This window comes from Athene cunicularia (genome assembly GCF_003259725.1).
Source record: "Athene cunicularia isolate RWA chromosome 9 unlocalized genomic scaffold, athCun1 chr9_part1, whole genome shotgun sequence".
Classification (NCBI taxonomy): domain Eukaryota; kingdom Metazoa; phylum Chordata; class Aves; order Strigiformes; family Strigidae; genus Athene; species Athene cunicularia.
This window is the reverse complement of record NW_020799110.1, coordinates 5923585-5946727: the sequence shown is the minus strand read 5'-3', so window position 1 is coordinate 5946727 and position 23143 is coordinate 5923585. Positions and strand designations below refer to the sequence as shown.

The 23143-nt window shown below is 45.6% G+C and overlaps 1 protein-coding gene across 9 annotated transcripts in view; it reads left to right on the top strand.

The window, feature by feature from the left end:
• The window catches only part of TNIK (TRAF2 and NCK interacting kinase), a 134760-nt gene that overhangs the window by 53033 nt on the left and 58584 nt on the right, over positions 1 to 23143 (top strand). For all 9 annotated transcript variants that reach the window (XM_026854564.1, XM_026854563.1, XM_026854559.1 and 6 more), the window contains exons 2-6: positions 3943 to 3999; positions 8739 to 8864; positions 17189 to 17299; positions 19683 to 19773; positions 21104 to 21234. In XM_026854564.1, the coding sequence (XP_026710365.1) occupies positions 3985 to 3999; positions 8739 to 8864; positions 17189 to 17299; positions 19683 to 19773; positions 21104 to 21234 (474 nt within the window). In that variant the 5' untranslated portion in view covers positions 3943 to 3984. The remainder of the gene's footprint in view (positions 1 to 3942; positions 4000 to 8738; positions 8865 to 17188; positions 17300 to 19682; positions 19774 to 21103; positions 21235 to 23143) is intronic.

Genomic DNA, 23143 nt, shown 5'->3' with positions numbered 1-23143 from the left:
CACGGTCACAGCCATCACGGCATCTGTAACGGTGCTGAATTTATGATGATGGAAGCAGATCTTGCTATTCAGCCAGGATGTCACGTAGCCAGATGCAAAACCTGTTTTGGGGAGAAGAGCGGGGAGGTGTTGGAGGATATTTGTGTATTTGAGACCTCTGGGAGCAGTACCTCAGGTGATGCTGGCAGTGTTCCTGCGGTTCTCCCTGTGAACAGCCAACATGGGGCGGTGAGAGCGCCTCCTGGAGATCTCCTCCTTCCTCTCCTTCAGCTTCTGAGGGGTTCAGTCACTGCCCTACGTGAGCAGGGAAGGAGAGGGGTAAACCCATGCTTATGTCTGAAGCAAAGGCAATGTCATGCAGGAGTTTGAGCCCAGTGGCAGGGTGGGGCTGGTGGTGGGATGCCGGGATGTCGTGGCAGCTTGAGCTCTGGGAGGATGCTGGTCCTCTTGCATCTCTCACTCCTACATACAAGCAGCTGGAAGCAGCTCACCCGCCACCAACAAGTGGAAAAATCCTGAACAATGCCAGGAGCCAAAGAAGGCGAGAAGACGAAATGGTACAGATTGCTAAAGAGCAGATCAGCTCCTTTTCTCCAGGCAGACGACCAAGGGCTGTTGGCCTAGAGTGTTAAGCAGGCAGGATGCGAGGAGCACACGGGAAGCAAGGGTGGCTTCAATGATTGATATTCCCCTTTGGCTTCCTTTGCTCTTATCACCAAAAATGGTGGTGGTGGTGTGATATGAAGGCTCAGAAGTGATTGCCTTACCCTGGAAGGGTCTCATCCTTCTGAAGACTTTACCTCTGGACTGCTGCACCCTCTACAGCATTCCCAGGGTGAGCTCCCAAGCGTGGGGTCACCAAAAAGGGGAAATCTTAGAAAAGCAGGGAATTTTCTGTTGAACTTCGATGAAGGCACATGCAGTTTTACCTGTTTTAACACACGTGTCTGCTGTTGGTGGAACAGAAGTGACCCCAGGAGCAGGAGTTGGGCTCTGTCATTGTGTAGTTTTCTAGTGGAGGCCTCTGCTGTGGAAATGGTGTAAAGGAAAAAGCCAGCAAGTTTTGATGGGTGGAGGACACACAGGAGGTAAAAGCACTGCAACAGGGGCTTTCTGGTGCTTTTCTTGGTCTTCCTACCCCAGTCCCCATTTGTAGCTTCCTTACAGCAGCGCAGTATTCACACTGGACAATTTAGCACTCGCCACTTATTAATTAACAATTTCAGTTTGCTTTGGCTGTGGCAGAAATGGAGCTACTGCCCAGTCCAGCTGGATGCTTTGGAGAAACTTCAGGGGCATGGCTACTCCTGGTCTTGCTTCCAACTTTTGGGCACGGGCGCTTGCTTCTGCTGTCGAAAGGGTTTATTGCTGCTGTGACATCTCTTAACGTGTACAGGTCGGATGCTAATTTTATTCCTTTATTGCATCTATCACTTTCAGTTCTCAGTGTCTTTCTCCAACCTGTCTGTGTCTGTACTGCAAAATCGAGAACACCTGCAGTAGGGTGAAAATCAGCTGGTTTTGCTAAACTATATATGATGGTTTCACTGCAGGCATCAATGCTGAGCACTAGGTATGTTGAATTAAAAGAGACAGTTAACTGGTGAGGAAACACCCGGTTTCACTGGACAGAGGTGAAAAATCTGTCATGAGGAAGCTCCACAATCCATTGCTATGAACAAACTATACGAGAAGCAAATCTCTATTATAACATCCTAGGCTAAATACATATTGGTTCTACTTCACCTGATTTTTGCATGACTAAGTATCCCTCATGGTTTACATTAACATATGTTTCAAAGTGGTTTATTTTGTTTTGGTAAATGCTTACACAATATTAAATTCTTAACTTCATCTTGAAATCCTTGGGAGGTGGATGAGGCAGTGGCAGATCCCTGGGAGAAGGATGGTGGGGGCACGTAGGGCTCCTCTTCCCCTTGGCAGGTACTGGAGGTAGGAAGTGGCACTCCACCACAGCACGGCTGGGGCATCTCCTTAAAACACAAAATGAGGTGGTGATATGTCAGATGAAGGGGGGTATGCATGGCTTGAAATGCCCCAATTTGCTTCCCCATCTTCCTGCTCCCTTTGATGGAAGATGCAGTGTGCTGTGGTGGTATCCAAGTAAATCCCCTGCTGATGCTCTGTTGGCTTTAATTAAAGAGTTGGTACGTGTCGGGGCTTCCTGGCCAAGCAAACAAGGATGAATTTAGGAAGGGGAGGATTTGTTTTTACAGTTCTATGTCTAAATAGATGGTACCTAGCGACGTGCCCCTCCTTCTCAATGGCTGCATCCAGGGGATGCTTCAGCTGCAGCCTGGTGCACTTTATTATTTTTTCTGTTGCACATTTTGAAATAAAGCTCTTTTTCCGTTGTTAGAACACACAGTTGCTTGGGACATATAAATTGTGTTAATAAATGAGCGAGGAGTCCTGTTGGGTGAATTGGCTTCCTGGTGAAGTCATAAATTTGGAGAGGATGCTGCTGCCTTGCTCTGCAGCCGGCACGTGGGTTTGCTCCCCAGCGCCGTGCCTGGAAATCTGAAGGGCCAGGAAGAGGTCCCCGTGTCTGACAATCTAGGGTTCTCACCTCTGCTGGAGGTGAGATGGTGTGAAAGACCATCTCTAACCTGCAGGAGGGCTGGGAAACCTGGGCACAAACCCCAGCTCATCAACAAGCACTCTGGTGGGGGGGCGGAGAAGCCTGTAATTTAGGAAAAGCTCATATTTTCCCCTGTTTCTGCCATGCTGCAGCTTCACTCCTCTCAGTCTCTGCTCCTCGTTGTGTCCTTGGTGTCTTTATCAATGGTGTAATTATCAATGCAGCTGCTGTTCACTGTATCAGATGGGGCCTTAGGCTGCTCCCATAGTAAGAAGTGACTGGGAAATAGGGATGCTTCCCTTTGTCTCCCAGCTCTCCTGCCAGGATCTGTGTCTACTGGTTTTCCTGGAGAAGCAGCATCTTTTCCTCTGACTCTGTGTGGTTTGTGAGCAGAGCACATGCCCTCAAATGGTGAGGGGGGAAGGATTTGATATGAGCAAATTTGATGTGATGTTGGGTGATGTTTCTTGGGTAGGAGGAGAGGCTGGGAATTGGCTTGCTTGATAACAGTTGTGCTGGTTTTAAGACCCCATCAAGAGTCTGGGCTCTTTTATAGTTTTCCCCATCACTTCCAGGCATTTTTCCATGAAGATTAATGCAGTCGAGCACTATGCAACAAGCAGTTCATTGCAGCGATTTGCTAATTTTTCAGTTGCTGAAAACCGAAGAGGCCACGTGTGTCAAGGGGCTTCTATTTCTGCCCTGGCTCTTGAGCATCTCCTCTAGATGCACACTCCCCGCTTGTGCCAGTGCTGAAGAGAGGGCCGCTCCCATAGCCGAGAAGAAAATCTGATTTTAAAAACCTCTCTAGCCTGCTAACCAAGACTTTTGCACAATAAATATATAAATTAGTGGTTAAAGCAGCACCCTGCAGGCTAGGAGTCCCTGGTGTGTCCCCAGGTCTGTGAGAGCCAGGGCTCAGACACGAGGGGACCAAAGCCAGTGCCCTGTGGGTACCCCAGCCAGCACGTTTCCATCATCACTGCTCCAGCAGACCATTTCCAGCCGAGTCGTGCTCTGTGCTCAGGAGAAGCCCTGAGCTGTTTTGTTTTTTTTCTTTTGCATGGCTGAGCATTAAAGGATATTTCCAGCACTTGTTTGCCAGGAAAATACAGCATTGAAGGCCCTTTACTAATTAATTTTAATGGCAGGAGGAAGGGGAGGGAATTGCTTTCCCATCATGGCTGCTGTGAAGATGCTCTAGATGCTCTTGAAAAAAAAAAAAAAAAAAAAAAGTGTGGATGGTGCCAGGACAAGGAGATTGTTTAAGGATATTGTTCCCTGTGAGGGAAATATTGCCACCAAGCAAAACAAACAAACTTCTCCCTTTTCTTTTGCAGGGTCGTCATGTTAAAACAGGCCAGCTTGCTGCTATTAAGGTTATGGACGTCACCGGGGTAATGTATCCTTCTCCTTCTGCATCCTTAAATTACAGATAAGAGGGGGAAGGGGATGGGGTGTGATAACGTGTGGGGGTTGGCGGAAGGCTTGTGTTCTGGGAAGCAGATCCCCTTTGCCTTAATGTGAAATGTGCCATTAAGAGGTTTTGGTTTTAATAAACGCATGAGAGCAAAATAAATCTGGAAGAGTTTTGGAGATTAAGTAATTTTGTGCTGAAACAAAGCAACATCCAGTTCCAGCAGTGGCTCCTTTGAATGCATTAATAAAGTCTGAAGAAAATTGTAGCAAAATGATCGTGTATTCATAACACATTTCAGTTTCTCCAAATCCATGTTTTTCCCTGGAAAGCTTTTATTCACCAAACTATGTGCAGGTATTGTTATGAATAACTTTACTAAGCAAGTTAAATTATTCCTGTGCCTCCTACTGATAAAGAGGAAAAAATACATCACCCTGGTCTCAGAAACGTGACTCTTTTGAAACTGGTATCAGACTAAGAGAACTAAGAATTTACAAGTTATTAAATGAATAACAGGCTTTAGGGGAAAAAAAAAACATTTCACCATTTCTCCATGGCCACAAAAGAAAAAAAACTAAAAACCTAAAGAGATGCATTTAGGAGGACGACATGAAAATGCTTTTTCTTGAATAAATTTTTTTAAGTGCAGTATTATACCTCCCAAAGTTCCTGCCTACATAAACAATGCCAGATTTGGGAGTGAGAATGTGTTTTGTTATGTTTTGTCTTCTTTTTTTTTTTTTTTTTAACTGGAATAACATTTCAAAATTTAGGACTCGATCCCAGTCTACCCACCTTATTTTTTTGAATTCATGTTTTTAATTAGCTTTCAGGAGCTCAGTGCATATAGAATTGACTTGCTGTGAAAGCAGTCAGCTGTCCTCAGGAGTATATTTTGAAATACCTTAGATGTTGTGGTGTGGTATTAATATCTACAGGACCTTCAGCCAGGTTGGTTTTTTTGTGCTAACAGGTGAAATGATGCATGGAAATAAGTCTGTAAATGTGAATGAGATTTGTTTCTGTTTACTTGCAATATCTAAAAGTGCCATTTATCTAGTTCTCATGAGGAGCAGGCTCGAAGGGAATGGGCAGACCCACCAAACATCACCCCATGGCACAAATAGCAGTGAGATTCCCGTGGGGTGAAGTCTGAGGTTACAACAGGTGTAAGCTGAGAAATCAGAATATTACTTTGAGGCCAAATAGGGCCTTAAATTTGAGTCCACACTTAGTTCAGTGTATTTTAAATATCATCACTTCCAAGCAAAAAAAAGATGTTGGAGAAAAGGACACCAAATTTGATCCTGCCCAATAACTAATATTTTCAGCCACACCTTTAGGTAGATGTCCCTGATCTAAACCTTTACTTTCCAAAGCAGAGTCTCTGAATGTCCAAGGTAGTAGGTCAGATACTTGGCATGGGATGTGTTGTTTGAAAGTTTAATTATTTTCCCCTTAAGCTACTGTTAGCCATATTAAAATGTTAGGTATTCTTCTAATGTATAATGCACAAACTTTTAAAGTTGGTCCTTGTACAAAAAAAAAGCCCAAAACAAAACCAAAACCCAAACCTCTAACTGCACTTCTGCTCTCTTCTACTTCTTCTACCCCACTGAATATCCCCTGTGGTGGCTTCTCAGCCTCAGGTGACCCCAATATTGGGTGAATGGAGAAGCAGCTATCTCGCAGGGGGTAGCAGGATCAGCTGAGGTGCAGAGGTGAGACCTCCTTGTCCTCTGAAGGGATGCCACTGCCCTGTAAGATGGGCGAAGCGAAGACAGAGCAAACCTGTGACATGGTAGGGGGCTGACTGTGCTTCATAGCTGTCGATGCTGAAGTCAGATCTAGAGCCAAATCTTCCAGCCACCGCAGGAATGGTCCCGGGAATCACTTCTAAATGCAATTTCTGAAGCTGGTCCCTGAATCATGCGAACAGCCGTGTCTGGGACCCGGTCCAGGCTTGGTGTGAAGGCTGCTGGTGAAAACCCAAACATGTCCACTCCAGTCCTTCACCACCTCCTGACATGCACCAGTTCCTGCCACTGCTTCGTTTTATCCAGATCTTCCATCCCACTGTTTTTCCCAGGATATTCCCCATGACAGCGTGTCTTTCAGAAGCCTACAGAGAACAGGACTAGTGTGGTCATCCCAGCCATAGCCATCTGCAGTTTCAGGGAGGAAGTTTTTGGAGTGTAAAGTCCCCATATTTTAAATGAGCTCCCAGACAGCATCTCATCCCAACCATGTGCCTTGTATTAAACACCCAAAGTCTTTGATGCTGCTGCTTTGTTTAACTCATCTGCACTTTTGCTAATTATTTGTTAGGGATGATTGCAGCACAGAGACCCTCACATTACAACACTTGATCAGTTTGGGCAGCCACTATCTCTGAATTAAGAATTTGGATTCATTTTCCAGGGGCTTGTCCTGCTGTAGGCTGCATGACCTACTTCCAGTGATTGATGTAACAGAATTGATTGATGGAAGCAAAGTGTGGCAGCAAAATCTGGTCTTTGGGTTTTGTTGGTCTTGGGGTTGGAGTACTTACAGCAGCTTGCTATGATAATTCCTTTTTCTTCCCTTCCTCACTGGATTTGCTGGTGGTGACTGCTGGCAATAGTCCTGCTTGGAGCAGGAGGTTGGGATGGAGACGCCTGAGCTTGGCCATGCAGACATGTCCTCAGGCTCCATCCACAGCTCTCATGTTTCAGATTTTTTTTCCCCCCCATTTTGAGTACTTAAGTGTCCTTGTGGCTTATCTCCATTTTTCCCTGTAGAGGTGTGGAGTGCGGGACAAATGAAGAGCTGGCTGGTGGTACTCAAGGAAGCTGATGTAGTTTTGCGCTGCCCGCTCCTCCTTGCTCCCAGCACCACTGAGCATCCAGCTACTTTTGTTGTTGCAAAGGGCTTTAGAAAAAAAAAAAAAAATCTCTGGGGCCTGATAAACTAAGTTTTATATTCCCTGGTTTCCCAGGCAAATGAAAACAAGAAAAGTTGTGTTGACTGCTTGAGAGAAAGAGGTGATAAAGGTCTTCCAGAATAGTCCCTGAGTTTTCCTTGAAACGTTTGGGCCCGTTCCTCATCCTCTTTGCTACTTACGCTCCCCATGTTCTTTCTTACTAAAGAGAAAATCAGAAGTTGCTTATACAAGCTCCCCTTAGCTACTTCTTTTATTTGTTCCTCCTGTCATCCTTTTCACTGTTCTTCCCTGAATTCTCTCTGGAAGACGGTAGCCATTGCATCACTGCCCATGGTAGTTTGGGAAGAAAGCCATGTTTCTGCCCATGTTGTGTGACCCCTGGTCAGGGAGCATTGCTCTTCAAGAAGAGCTGCTCCTGCAGCCTTGCTGTTTGCCGGGGTGCCTTGTCCTTTGGCCATTTGTAAAACTGAAGTCAGGATGAAGCAGGTGAGGGACACAAGTGTAATAAAGAAGAATAAAGAAGCAACAGCCCTTCTGGTCCTTTTATAATAAAGCTCATCGACATCAAGGTGTGAACTGCTGCTCCACAGCCCGTGGAATTACAGCAGGCTGGAATTCGGTCAGCTTAAAATAAAACCAGAGCATGTTTGATGGTCATGAAAGCAAAGAGTAGGACATCAGAACAGACACTGGTGCAGTTCCCCTGTCTTGGCTGCTTCATCTCTTGCTCTTTTGCAGACAGGACAGAGAGGGGTGTGACAGTCCCCGGGAATGGTGCTTGTCATCAGGACCGAGTTAGTCTGGCAGAGAGTTTGAGGACAGGCAGTGTCTGCCTGCTCCCTGCATGGTGCTACTGTGCCACCAGTAACACCCAGTGTCCCCAGATGTCTTGTGCTGCTTGCACAGTGGGCAGGAGCGGTGTGTCGGATGGCTGGGACGGATGCACAGTGCAGGAGCTCTTCTGCCATGCAGTGGTTTCTAGAAATCCGTCTTCTTGGGCCTTTGATGGGTTACGGAGGGTGTGCTGATGCATTACTGGGGTAACGCAAGGATGGTTGAGCTTCAGAGCAATGCGAGACTGATGTAAATTATGTTATGAATTATAAAGGAATTAGTTTAAAAAGGTGGAGGAATGCTAATTTGCTGAAATCGTGTAATTTGGCTGTGATGCCAAAGCTTGGCACTGATGCACCTCTGGCTGGAGAGCATGTCTCCGTGCGAGGGCTCAGCTCCTGGCCAGACCTGACTTTGCTTGGCCAGCCTCTCCTGGTTGGTACTTAGGGCTGTGGATACTCAGCTGCTCAGGAGCTTCCTGGGGCTCGCTCCCTGCTCCCACCCGTGCTGCAGGGTTTGAAGCAGCACATGGGGATGGGGGAATCATTAAACCGTTGAGAGGACTGCTGCCCACCTTAAACTCTGCCAGCACCTTCAGGATCCTGTTCTGGAGGAGATGTTGTGATCTGGACTGTTAGATGTCCTGATTTCCACACTGCCTGGCAATCTCTCCAGTTCAGGGTTCAAAAATGTAACAGGGAGCATGGCAAAGCACGTGTTTTCTCCTTAGCTTTTTGCTTAACAAGCCCAACACATTAGTCTCCAATTCAGACCTCAGGCTCCCAGGGCTCCACTGCAGAAAGTGGCTGCAAAAAATGGTGCAAGGAAACTTGGGCAAGGTTGGTCAGAAGTGGCGTGCTCGGAAGTTCACCCACGTACAGAGAGAACTGGGAGCCTGTGAAGTGCAGCCTCTTAGTGCCTCTGGTTTTGTTTTTCTTTTCTTTTTTGCCTCATCCCAGGATGAAGAGGAAGAGATCAAACAAGAAATTAATATGCTGAAGAAGTATTCTCACCACCGAAATATTGCTACATATTATGGTGCTTTTATTAAAAAGAACCCACCAGGAATGGATGATCAGCTCTGGGTAGGTTGCTTTCTTTTCTTTTAAATAACTGGGTTTTGACACAAATTATTTATTACGTGTTGTCCTTTTACCATGACCTGTATTGCACAAAAAGCCTTACTTTGCACCCATCTTTTTTAAAGTCATGGCTTTGAAAAGGCTCTTCCTGCATCGCAAAACGCTTCTCCATTTTTGACATAAAATCTTTGCAGACTGATAAAAACATTTTTATTATGAATTGATATTAATGACATCTTTGTTACAATATTCAGTTGTGAATGATTCTGTCCTATGAAGATAAATGCATTTATAAAAAAGGTTGGAGGGAGCCAGCAGTGTTGCTGGGAAGATGGAGGCTGCGGGGGGGATGCTGGGCATGCACGATTCCTGCCAGCTCTCGGCATTGCTTCTTGTGTTTAATGTTTCATGGAGCCAGTGCAGGCAAATAAAGAGGAGGGGGATGGCAAAGGGAGGGCAGGAAGGTCTGTGGTGGTTCAGCCAGTTCAGTGAAGATGCCTCATGTTGCTGAAGGGCTGCAAGATGCTTTGCTTCTCCATAAATCCTTGTCTGCCGCCTCCTGCTGCTTCCCTTGTCAGTGGCTTCTCATTTATAAATTCACCATTCCCAAATCGGGGAGGATAGAGTTTAAATCTGCTGTCTGTCTCCATAGACAGCCAGAACATCGGAGTCCACCTCCCCGTTGGCAGCTGATGCTCATGAGGGCCAGACAGGGCAGCAGGCACCGCAGGCTGGGGCTCCGTGCGCTGCTGCAAGAGGGATGAAAATTCATTAAAGTTACTGTGCTGTATTCTGAGCTCGGCTGTGTTAATCTGAGTCTGTGGATCAAGAGCCTGCAGCACCCGTGGGCATCTGACGGGCAGTTTGACACCCTGCTTTCGTTAGGGCAGTGTTGAAAGGAAGGGTAGCTTTGAGTTACCTTAAATATAATGACCTGGATATTGTCCTGTAGTCTAAATAGCATGCATTTCCTTATAATCTTGAAAATCCAGTCAGTTCTGGGTTATCCGCAGGTGGTTTCCAAAGTTTTTCTGTGCCTGAACAAGATTGCTAGAGCCTAATTTTTCAGGGATAACAAATAACCATGGTTCCTCTGCGAGGCCATGGATATGCTGAAGAGCAGCAGAATGCTCTTTCCTTTAGTTTCCATATAATCTAGGCTTTATTTTAGCAAAAGGTTCAGTAGCTTCAGCTGTTTGCCCCTTGTCCACATGCCAGAGCATCCAGAGCATGGCTGTGGGAACCAGGGGGGTTTGGAGGACATTCCTCCTTGTCACCTGGGACAAAAATGGAGCTGATGGCCTTCTGTGCTGCTTCGTTACCCGAGACTTTCTGGTACACTGAATTATTGGGAAGACTTGGAGGCTTGAACTCCAGAGGCTTTCCTTACTTGGGTGTTGGGGTTATTTTTGGTGGGAACTCTTAAAAAACATGTTCTTTGCAGCTGGCCTGGGATTCAGCGAGGAGAAAGCTGTCAAGCTGAGAAATGCCTTTTCATCCCATGAAATTCCATTTGGCTTTAGCTGGTTTATAATCTGTTTAAAAACAAAAAGTAAAATAGAAAACCAACCCACAACGTTTTCCCTTGTGCTGCTGGAGTGTCCTGGGGGGGAAAAAAAGCCCCACCAACTGTGTGCCAAAGCCCTCAATAGCGAGAGAAGCCCGCCCTGGATCTGGGCTCTGCTCAGTGCCTTTATGCAACATCATCTGACCAGGAAAGAGGGTTTGTTTTTTTTACTTTCCTCCCGTTCCAGTGCAGAGAGCTCCTGGCATATACAAGTGTGTTAAATAATAATGTTTTTTAAATTATTTGCCCATTCAGAGCAGCCCAGACTTCCAAAAAGGAAAGCTCAGTAGAAGACTCCTTGAATTGAGAGGCTCTTTCATCAGTCCCCATCATCCTGAAACGGCAGCGGATGCTGTATGTGCTGTATCGCCTCCAGATGCCCGAAGTCAGGAGGGGTTTTCCCCGTGGGTCACCCAGCCGTGCAAGGGGAGGTGGTGTTTATCACCCAGCCTTGCTGCTTGTCTCTTGGCCCCTGGGAAAGGCTAGACTAGATAATCTAAATTCCCCTTGAGACTGTTACTTGTCCTCTCAATTTTGGGGCCTTTCTCATGGACTAGTGAAAATAAATTTTGTAAAAGCTGCTTTTCTTGTACTGAAGAGTGCTGGGGTGTGAGGTTTTTTTAAGTCCGTGCCCGGTGCTGGTGCTGGTGGAGGTATTCACAGGAAAGCTCCCTGGCCGTGGAGGAGAGGTGTGCTGGTGTCGCTGTGTTAAATCGCTGTTGTTTCAGGATCTGATTGAATTAGGACTTGTGCGAACTCTATCAGTCTTGCTGCACAGATAAAGGCTTGTTTATTTTTCATTGGCCCTTTGTTGAAATAAAACGGTTTCTGATAATGCCCAAGTAATTCTTTTTATCGACATTCAGGAGGCTGATACGGAAATAAAAAACAGGGAGCTCTTTGAGTGGAGATTAAGATCTCTTGGAAATGCGGCAGGCTTCTGACATGAAGTATTGTCATCGTTTCTGCCGCGGTGATGAGCAGGTCTTTCGGTGCTGCTGCTCCATTCGATAGCAGCTCCTTGCCCTGAAAGACGAGCTTACGGAACAACTGGGTTTTCCTGAAATTAAAGAGCTGCATGGAGGAGAGTTTAGCAGATTACAATGGAGATGTGCATCACAAATCTGATACACTGGGGGGAAAAAAAGAAGTAAAAGTCATAGGGGCAACCCAGAACATTAAAAAAAAAATAAAGTAAGAGGTAGGCTTATTTCTATATTGAGTAAAGTGTTGCTTTCTGGGGGTGCTGTGGGCCTTTGGGAGGGATTGTGCCTGTATCTAACTAAGACAATGGGGTCATAGCTGGGGGACCCTGTGGTGCAAGGGGGCAAAGAGAGGGTGGGCTTCAGAAACCGGGGAAATGACCAGGAGACGGTGAGGACCCAGTTAATCAATTAACTGCTGCTTCTTGGAATGAAACTCATGCCCCTTGTTCACCTCAGATCTATGGTATGGGTTACCAGGCTGCACATAACCCAGGGAGGTTGTTTTGAGATATTTTGGTGGTTTCTTTTTTTTGGCGATGGAAGATGGGGCATTCATTAGGCAGTGTGAACTCAATGGGGGAGGTGACCCCATCCCAAAGGCCACTCCCCTATCCCTAGCACATCCCTCTCCCCTATGGCTGCTGGAGGCTGCAGGCTCCCTGCTTCATTCCCCTATGTTAACACACTGTGTACATCCACAGGGTGACAGGGATGCCACTCAGTGGGATGTTTGTCATCTGCCCTTGCCATCCATGGACCACTGAAACCATGACTGGAGAAGCCCTACCATGCATGGGTGGCAGGCAGAGGCAGGGCTGCAGAGCAGGGGGCTGGTGGCAGCCCCGGGCAGAACCCACCCAGGGCAGAGCTCACCCGCTGTGGTCCCCGAGATCCAGCAGCGCTGGCTGCTGATGGATGGCTGCCATGGCAACCCTGCCTGCGCCCGGAGCTGCATCTGGCACGAAAGGGGGAAAAAATCCCTAATAGGCAGGTTGCCAAATACCTGCTTGTGGCAAGCACGATGCGGTGGCCCCCGGTGCGTCCTCTGCAGCCGGTAATCTAGGGCAATTTTAGGGAAGAATGAACCAGGGTGATGTAGGACAAGAGGCTAAGTCAGGATGGCACCGCTGCAGCTGTGCAATGCTCAGGGCTGTCACCGCGTAGTTGCAACGTGATTTTTCACCGTGTTGAGCTGTAGGAGCCCACTGAATTGCTGCAGGGTGGTATGAACTGAGTCACAGCGGGGATCTGGAGAGCAAAAACAGGGCAGCAAGGCTCCACTGAAAATGGAGCACAAGGCATTGAAGCACTGGTTGCACCTGTGCAGCTCAGAGCAGGATTGCTCTTATTCTGCTTATAGGCACTGAAGAATTTTTTTTGGCAGTTGCTGATACTTCGTGTCAGAGGAATTAAATCATTAAACATTTGAAAGAGGACAGTTTTCGGTTGAGCTGTAATTCTTTCTAGTCCCTCCAAGCTCTGGAGTCCCAGGGAGGTGCGGGGGGAGCGGCACTGCTCCTCCAGCCCCCAGCCGAGAGCCTGGGGTTAGCACAAGCTTTTCTGCTGCTGTCTGGCTGAGTAAGCCAACGCTATTTCATTCTCACTCCTCTTCAAAACGATGTCAGTGCTGTAAACACTGCAAGACTGTGAGCCCAGCTCCTTTCACTGCCATCCCTAAGCCCAAAGCTTTCAGCCTGCTCAGGACCCGTGGCTGCAGCTGCCCGCCGGCTCCCCAAGGGGAACAAACTGCTTGGCTGGCCCCAAAGTGCAGGGAGGTGCAGGCAGGGCGCAGCCAGGCAAGTCATTTATTTATGAACATGTGCAAGAGCAGTTCCATGCTGCCATGGAAGAGGGGAGAGCCGAGCAGTGCTGGCCCCGCTGCTCCCACCCAGGCACCCACCCAGGCAATTAAAACCTGTGCTTATATTCCTACAAATTATTTTATATATATAAGTATTCTTTAGGAGTTGATATATATAATATATATATATATATATAATATATATATTTAAAAAAAATATATATATATATATATATATATATATATATATAAAAAACCCACCAATTTGATGACTGTTTCTGTTTCCAAAATGGCCATCAGCTTTTCTGCTGCTGCACCACATGAATGTCTCGGCAGTTTTTACTGCTCCATCACTGGCTCTAGGTGCCACGATGTGTGTGAGGGGCCCTTTTGCAAGGGAGCCAGGCCTGGGTGGCCTGTGCGGATGCGACTTCATTGCACCTGGATTCTGTTTACACACACAGCAAGAAGGATTTCCAGCAGCGTTTTGCCTGGGGGTGTTGCGTGTTTGTCTTCTGTAACTTAAAAAAGTGAAGTCAGATTGTTCCTGGAGTGAGGAATTGGAACACATTGCAGAATAAAGAATTTGAATTATTTTAGGGGGGTTCCTCTGTACAATCTGGAGCAGTTCACCATCAGCTGGATTGGGGTTTCTGACTGGAGATGCTCTAGTTTGAGCACTTCCAGGTAATGTACAGTGGTGATGGGAGCAGAGCTCTTACCGGCCATTCCCAAACTGGGGAAGGTGGTGGTTGATTTGAAAGCTGCAAAGGCTTTTTAAACAAAAAAATCCATGAGACAGCAGGACACAGAGATTTACAGCTGCTGCTTCTGAATTTGCCTTGTTTATGAAGTTTGCTGTCACTCTGATATAAGAGGTGAGTAAATGCTAAATGAACTGTGTTTAAAAATACTTCCTCAATAAATGGCCTTGCAAATTGAATTTCAGAAGATAATCTTACCTTTAGCCCATCTTGATGATAATTTTAATTATGGTTAAAGAAATTCAATCTTCATTTCATGTTTATTGTCTTACCCCATCATGACTTCATCTTTTAACAAGATCAGTAATGATGCAAGTGTGTGCAGGGCAAAGCACTCGCCTAGAGGTGTGGGACATAAGAAGGTATCTTAGTATAAGTGCCATTTGAAGTCTTTCCTCAGTATACTAAGCTCTGCCCTAAAATCAGCTGGAACTTTTGTTCCCTTTTCTCCTGGAAGGATGTTTTTTGGTTTCCAACCTAATTATACCTGTAGGGTGCTGATATATGGATAATATGCCCATATCTACCTTGTTCTTCTCCCTCTCTGGTGCTTACCATTCCGTACTGTTGACAGTATACACTCATATCCCATAGCCATCCATCCCCTGGCTGGCTGAACAAGTCCTTAGGTCCTCTGAGAAGACCTCATTTTCTTCCTCTCCCTGCTCCAGTGTGCATTTATTGCTCTTGGGCTCCATCACCCAGGAGGACACACAATGTGGGTGAGGTCTCACCTGGCCTGTTGGTGTGACGCCTTAGTCATCATCTCCGCTTCCTCCCTTTGGAGGCTGCATTGTGTGAGTTGTAGTTGTGACTTCTGCAGCATCCTTCCATCTGAGGAGCAAAGGAAACTATAAAATCTTAAGTGCCACAGCAGCCAGCTTTCCTCCCATTCCATCCAAACCTTCTGGAAATGGCAGTTTATCACATCGAGCATCCATCAGCTCTCCAGTGGGGACAGAGATGCTCAGGCAGACTCATCATCTTTCTGCTGCTTGTTTTCTTGGAGAACTCGTGGCAGAGCTTTCGGGAAGAGCCTTGCTGTTAGCAGCACGTGCACACTGCTGAGCCCCCTTGGCCCCTGCCCAGCTGGGCCTGGAGCCTGCTGCTACTGCCAGAGATCTGCTGGGGCTGGATATTTTCCTATGGATGTTACGGGACTGTGCAGCTCTTTAAAAGCTGAGTTGGAAACACTCCCCCTGGGAGTTTCTCTTTCCCTCTCTTTGTTTTTTTTTTTCTTTAATCTCCAGGAGATTTCACAATTACAGATTTGGGATACATCAGCAGGTGGCCGTATTATTCACCAGCTGGTGCAAAATTAATCTTTGCTCTGTGGAAATCAAGGGCAGAGTAGCGGACCGAGTGAACTGCCAGCTTCGTAAAGATAATCTGGCAAATTAATGGATGCACTGTGTACTTTTAATGGGATTTCTTCCATTTTCTTCTAAGATTGTGATTGCCATACATAGGATCATGCCCTTCCTCTTCCTCCTGCTCCAAACCCTAGGTGAGAGCCTGTGGATGAGTTCCCATGGAAAGGGACTGGGGAGGGCAGCCTCTTGGGTTGGAAAGTGTTTGTGGCTGTCTCAGCCATCCAGGGTTTTCCTTTCCAAGCTTGCTGCCATGATATCCCAAATGTTCATTTAATCAGAAGCACATGCAGGCACTGATTTCCCCACATGTCAATTGTTCAAAGGGAAGAAAGTGAAGAAAAGGGACTTTGAAACCAGTTGCTCCATGATTCCTCATTTGGTGAGCAATGAGTAACCCATGACTTAGGCCGTGTCCCAGTGACCCAGCTGGATTGCTGGGCTGCTGGGGTGTTCCTTACCTTTGTGCAGGGCAAAGGCTTTCACTAGCCACACATTTATTTCTTGAAGCCGGTTTCCTGACATAAGAGGGATATACAAAGAATTTTTCAGCTGTCCATTTAGGAAGAGAAGAGAAACGATATCAAAATAAAAATAGGAGTATGGTCAAAGCCAACTTAAGGTATAGTCTGCCCAAGTATTTTATTTAATCTGAAGGTTTGTAGCAGTACTATGCCTGGATTTTATGATCGTTTATTTATGTTCATCTTTTAAATGACTGCATTTGAGCAGTTAGCTTAGCAGTAACCCTTTTGCAGTTCCTTTCTCTCCTCCTCTTGGCCTGTGCTTTTAATAAAGTGATGTCACTTGCTTGGAGAACATTAAATGCCATGTGAGCTTCATGTGATAAGAAACTTTAAGCATACACATTGAAGAATCTGGCAAGGCACAACTTGTAAGAGAATGTCTTTTAGTAAAACACTGATGTAACTGGAAAACATGGTTTCACATCTGCACAGTCTTGGAGGAGGCTCGTTGCATACACGGGCTGTGCTGGCTTTCTGGAGCACACTGATGGCTCCTGGATGCCCTGGGGATCCGTGATGCCCCTGGGAGGCAGACACACATCCCGTGCTATTTTTATAAGGTTTATTTCACAGTTACTCAATGACAGGATTAAGTTTGGCCCTGGGTTAGATCATTGTACTTCTATATTTGAATTTATGAAACTTTGGAAGTGGTGCAAGTGGTGGTGCCCAGTCTCATTTGAACCAACCTGAGCAGCAGGACACCAGCTCTCTCCCAGGAGGCATGAAGCTGCATGGCAAGCTTCTCCTCAAGGAAGGTTTCCTGCTCAAAAAAGTGATCAAAACCAAAGATCTTCTGGTTAAAAAATTAAAAAAAAAAAAAAAAAAATAAAAATGAAAGGTATACCTGGTTTCTAAGGTTGTAGGAAGGTTTCAAACGTCTGTCTTGTTGCGTTCACATTTTCAGAGTTGAAGAATCACGTAAAAGAGATAGTTTTGCTTGTATTGCTGTTCATACTAAACATTGATCATAAGTATAAAGTAGGGTATGTAGCAGCAGGCTCCAAGGTTTCAAAGTTTCTGATTTCCTCTGATGATTTTCAGCACTGGACTGATTCCTGCTTCTTGTTCCCAACCTTCTGGAGAGCAACAAGCCTTTCAAGCCTTCAAGGCTTCTATTGTTTCATTTTTATAACAAACCCCACATGGATTACAAGCTGACAGGTTCAAGATTATGTCCTGGTGGCTCTGCCTAGCACTGTGGTGGCCCCACAGCTGCGTTGCCAGCATCAGGGTCCTAACCTGGGGTCGGGCAGCCCGGAGGATGCCGTCGGTATCGTTGCAGTAATTACATTTTTGTTCCGTTTGGCAGCTGGTGATGGAGTTCTGCGGCGCGGGCTCTGTCACAGACCTCATCAAGAACACGAAGGGGAACACCTTGAAGGAGGAGTGGATCGCATACATCTGCAGAGAGATCTTACGGGTACGTGTTCAGAGGGAGCTGAATGTCAGGGGTTGCTGGAGCATGGCACTTGGTGCTTGGGGGGACACGGGAAGCCTTTGGCTCTGCAGGCTTCGTGGCTGCCGCGCTGCCATGGGCTGGAGCCTCTTTGGTGCCAGTAGGCATGAATGATTCATGTGCTTGTATGATGCATAATAAATAAGCCCTGTTTAATGCCCTTTAGCTCTGTTAGTTCCCTGACTGTTAACCCTCTTTTCCCTTTAACAAAAATATAATTTCTTTTGGTATTAATAGGGCAAAGATTTATTTACATAAAATTACATTTTCAATTAACAGAAAGGTGAGGGCTCACAAAGTCTGTGGAAAGAATCTTCATGATTAAAAAGCACCCTCTGTTTTATTAAATCCACATGTCTCTGGCTTTAATGAGGATGCTGCAGCTTTTATACCCACAAGATAAATGTTTGACTGGAATGTCTTAAAATGGGCTGTTCCAGAATTTCATGTACTGGGAAATGGCAGCTTCAATAAAGGCTTGCTTGCATTCTGCACAGCTGAGGTCAGATGATGTGATCATAATGGTTGCCTGACATTAAAATTTATTGCTTCATGAACCGAGATTTTGTTCAAGAGAAAACAGAAATATTGGGCTTGTGAAGGAAACCTGTAGAGGAGCCATTCAAATGATAGGACAAGAGGAAAGAGCCTCAAGTCATGCCAGGGAAGTTTAGATTGGATATTAGGAAAAATTTCTTCACTGAAACGGTTATCAAGCATTGGAACAGGCTGCCCAGGAAGTAGCTGAGTCACTGTCCCTGGGGGTATTTAAAAGACGTGTAGATGTGGTGCTTAGGGACATGGTTTAGTGGTGGACTTGGCAGTGTCAGGTTAATGGTTGGACTCCATGATCTTACAGGTCTTTTCCAACCTAAGTGCTTCTGTGATTCTATGAAAGAAAACGAGGCCAAATAGCTCTGAAAGGAGATGTCTGACGCAGCTGCTGAGGCTGCTGCTGGTGTCCGGAGGTGACACAGCACTTCTCTGCTGACCCCAAATGCCACTGTCTGCACCGACATGATGTGCAGAAGATGCTGGCGCTGTAGCTGATCAGTTGTTGTGCAGACACTGCTTTCAGTGCCAGGAAACCACAGTTACACGGGCTTATTTTAAATGTATGAGCTCTGTGTATTCTTAAAATACTCCCTGGCAGTGAGTCAGAACCCAGCCACAGAGTCATGTCCCAGGGCCACCATCAAGTGTCATTGCTCACATTTTGGCCGCACGTTGGGGCAGTTGGTTGGTGACCTCCGTAGGGTTTCAGGTGATGAAAGACTTCCACCTTTGTGCTGCAGAAGGTGGGTCAGTCTTTGTTCAGATGTTGACAGTCACTTGTAATTCCTAACACAAGGCTTGATCCCACGTTGTTAAAGGATTTATTGAAATTCAGTGAAATTTTTGCTTTGCCTCCAATGCACCAAGGTGCAGGTATAACACAGCTATAAAAGGCTCCCATACAGATATAATCTATTCCGTGGTGTTGTCCCACAAGGTAACAAGTGTAAAATGAGTAATAACTACCACTAGTGACAGCAGAAATTTTTTTTCTTTCTCAAATATGAATGCTTAATGTGAAATGTAAACCTAATGCAAAACTAGGTTTTGAAGTAATCTGTGTTTTTTGTAAGCTGGCGATATAGGTGGATGTTACTTTGAAACTGAAATAATAAATGAACGAAATAAAAAACGTAGGTTGCAGAAGGAAATTGATGAGCTAATAAAAAAGCTCACAGAAAACAGAAAAGCTAGTTTACCTTTAGCCTTTGAGACAGGCTTTTCATTTGAGCTATATCTCTAATAGGGTTATATGCAAGTGATAATGTTTGTATTTGCATGGTAGCTTTTTTAATACAAGCTTTTTGGTCTATTGAAGTCCAGTTTATTGGACCGATATAACAAAAGAATTGTTTTCTTCAGTTTCTGGGGGGTGGAAGTACGGAACGGAGAGAAAACCATTCTATTATTTCTGCCACAGAAATGGCTCCCTCAGGCAAGGGAGTACATGGGGGAAAATATGGCTAGAGCTACGGAGGAATCTGGATTCATATGGGTTCCTGCAGAAACTGAAAGGTTGAATTTAATCCCTATAGAATTGATGGTTCTCCTGCAACGGAGAGCACCCACTGTGGCACATATAGCCCGTCGGTGGGCGTCTCGCTCGCTGGGCATGTCCTCCCAGCGTGTGACATAGGACAGTTTTTTGAACACATGATAAACAAAAGCATTCGCAAGTGCTTAACTCCAACTGTGAATCTTTCATTTTTGGAGCATAATTGGTTGAGGAGGAATGTCAGAAAATAACATGCTTTGAACTTGGATTCCTCTAACCTTTCTCTGAATTCTCTAGGGCTTGAGTCATCTACACCAGCACAAAGTAATTCATCGAGACATCAAGGGACAGAATGTATTGCTGACGGAAAATGCAGAAGTTAAACTAGGTAAGAGAGGGTTAGAGCTCTTGGAAACTGCAAGTGGGCTGGCTGGAGAGAAGCAGCAAAACCGACTTGTAAACGACTTGGAGAAAGGGGATGGATACTAAGAGCCACTCCGTTTTCTCATGTGCCAGCCTCAATGACATGACCTTGGGTGCCGACCAAGTGCTGTGTGCTAAACTGTCAGTGTTTGATGGCCAAGTTCTGCATGCAAAGATGTACTTGCTGTGGTGTTTCTGTTCAGATCAGATACAGGTCAAGCAATCCAGATCATTTTTTTATGCCCCAGATTGAAAGTTGCCCTGTGTGCATCACCAGACATTATCAAAAGCTGTTCTCCCACAGCTTCATAATAGTGTTTTACAGGCTCAGAATCCATTCAGTTTACTGTGACAGAATCTAGACTTGTTTTCCAAGCTAACCTGTTGGAGAGGGCAAGAACTGCTTTGAATTTTATATGGGGTGTTAGTCACCCTGGAGAAGACCAGGCATTCATGTGATGATCATATGGAAGACAGCAGATCAGCACAAATGTTGTGCTGATATCCTTAGTTGTCCAGCACCAATGTCAAGGCTGCCTTTGTGTGTCTTGATTGATGCTAGTGATGAAAGATCCCTTACACTGGTAAAGTGAGGTGCAAGCCTTGTTTTCTCATGTCACACCTCTCTTTACAGCAGAATAAAACCCCATCTTAACAGATGGTACCATCAGCTCATTTGACTTTATGCTGGTGAAGATTCCCCTCCAAGGGGAAATTCTCGAGGGCAAATCTCCAACACTGTGTTGCACAAAGTGAACTTAGTGGACCATAGAGTATTCTCTCACTGATTTGATTTCGTCAGGTTTTGCTTCATTTTGCAGCTCTCTGCTTGACATTTCCCTATGGGCCTTTGTCCTTGGCCCTCAGTTCCTTAAGTCTTTTGCATTTCTGCCATTTCCAGCAAGTATTTAGGTAGAAAAATGAGGCTTCTACCAATATTTGGCAGGCTCTAATTCAAATGAGAAAACATAGAACAAAGGCTGCTGCTTATTCATGTTGCTAACCCTGTTTCTCATTAGTATGAAGAGCTGTGATTTCTTTTCATTGCCTCCTGGCAAGGAGGAAAAGGCACGGAGTTTCATACAAACCCTGGACATCAGATGATCGGGTTTGTCCTTGATTTACCTCTGTTGATCCCAGCAGAGCTCAAACAGGAACATCTGTGGCCGCATCTTTCTTTCCTGACCAGGCAGGGGAGTTGGTCTGAATTAACCCAACATTTTACATTCAACAGAAGAGCGTTGCTCAGGTTTGTCTCCACCCTTACGATGCCCTGTTGTCTCTCTGATTCACAGTGGACTTTGGTGTCAGCGCTCAGCTGGACAGGACGGTGGGGAGGAGAAACACCTTCATTGGAACGCCTTACTGGATGGCCCCCGAGGTCATTGCCTGTGATGAAAATCCCGATGCCACTTACGACTTCAAGGTACCTGAAGGAGCATCTTCCTACTCTTTTATACGTCATTACAGATGTAATCTTTGCAAAGTTTAACACGTTTACTAATCAGGCAGAAGAAAAATAAAAGCAGTGTCTATAGGTGCTTGCAATGAGAGTTGCGATCATCTGAAGAAGGTGCTTGGTACGATCTCAGATTTTACGCCCCAGTACCATGAATTTGAGCACTCAGGATTTTAGTGTATTCTTGCAGCTTCGGAAAACATGTTGACAAGCAGTGTAGTCTGCTTTCTGGCTGTTAGCTTTTGAGATGCCAGTTCAGGTCCAACAGGAATCTTTGTTGTGCAGTTCATGTATCCAAATTTACTGTGATGAAGTCTTTCCCCATGCTGAGAAAGGTGTCAGACTGAGGCTTCCTACCTGCTAACCTGTTTTTCAGTGCTGCACGTTTAAATACTATGGTCAAACAATGTCGTATTTGCTCTATTTTCTCTGGAGAGAAGTCAAGTCAGGTTTAGAGAGGGCAAAATCACATCTTCTGGCCTTCAGGCTGGTATTTGCAGGGAGATCTGAAGGCTGCCACACAATCAGACATTTAGGGGGCTGACCTACTTTTCACATGTGTCTCTAGCCTGTTTGAAGTTTATTTTTGGATCGGTGGCAGCACAACATTGCTGCTGAGTTATAATGTGGCACAGAGCCCCGTGCCACACAGCAGGGCTGCAGGAGGGTTATGAGTCCCACCTGCCCATTCAAGCTACAGCGAGGTCTCATGTTTAAAGCAGGCAGAGCTTAATATATTTTATGCTGTTTCTGCCCTGCTGCAAGTTTCTGGATCCATGTCTGTAGAAATGTCCCTTGATTTTTTGTTCCTTTTTTTTTTTTTTTTTTTTTTTTTTTTTTTTTTTTTTTTTTAAGCATCCAGAACTTGAATTTCTAGCTCCAAATCCCCTAAGGTCCACTGAGCATGTCCAGAGAGATGAGAAAGACACTGACACATGAGTTTTGTGGGGAGAAGCTCAGACGTATATAAAACACGTTGTACCTCTGCTCCTGTGAGTGCTAAGAGGTTGCTTTACAAGGTGGTGTTCAAAAAGGGATTTTAGACCCTCTGGTGTGGAGCCAGGTAGCGCCATCCTAACAGTGGGACACTACAATATAATAGTGCAGCCGCCCACCATCGTGGTGTGATTTGGGGTGCAGTTACCAAGCACTCAAAAGAAATTTCTGAGAGGTTAAGGGTTTTAAAGTAACCAAGCGATGCTTTGGTATCGCAGCTATTTAAGTGCATCAGACAACATTTGAACTGATGATTTTCCAGAGAGCAGCTCTCCAGTCCAAGTTCAGACTCTGGGTTACATAAATCATTAATGATAAGGACATGTAGAAATAGTTTAATCTGCAATTACTTAATACTCTTTGATTAACCAATTAAACAGGCATTTCCTCAACTCTGCTGATGGCAGTGCTTCATGGCAGGGCTGCAGCCTGCGCTCGCTGCTCTCTCCACTTCTCCACTGAGAGCTGCCTGGTGCAACACTCTAATTAATCACAGCTTTTTATTTTTATTTTTTTTAAAAAAAGAACTGATATCTTCATAGACTACTTTCTACCCTCAGAAGCCCCTGAGGTTTTTTTTGTCTTTCCAGAATAACTAGGGCACTTTAATATGCTGTTGACGGATGCACAAGTGCTGGGACCAGAATCCCTCTATTGTCCCCAAGGACCAAATGCTCGTAACAAGCCGAGCGCTTGTGTCTCTCAAGTTGGCATTGACCATTTTCCCTTGGCTGGGGATATGAAACAAAAGGCTGATTTCTGCCGACACGCTCACTGCAGGGTGTTTTTGGAGCCCATGTTGATGTGAGAGCCGCTGGACATTAGTCTTGTACCCCAGATCACATCCCTGCACCTGATGCTTTTGCTTTGAAGTCGGGGG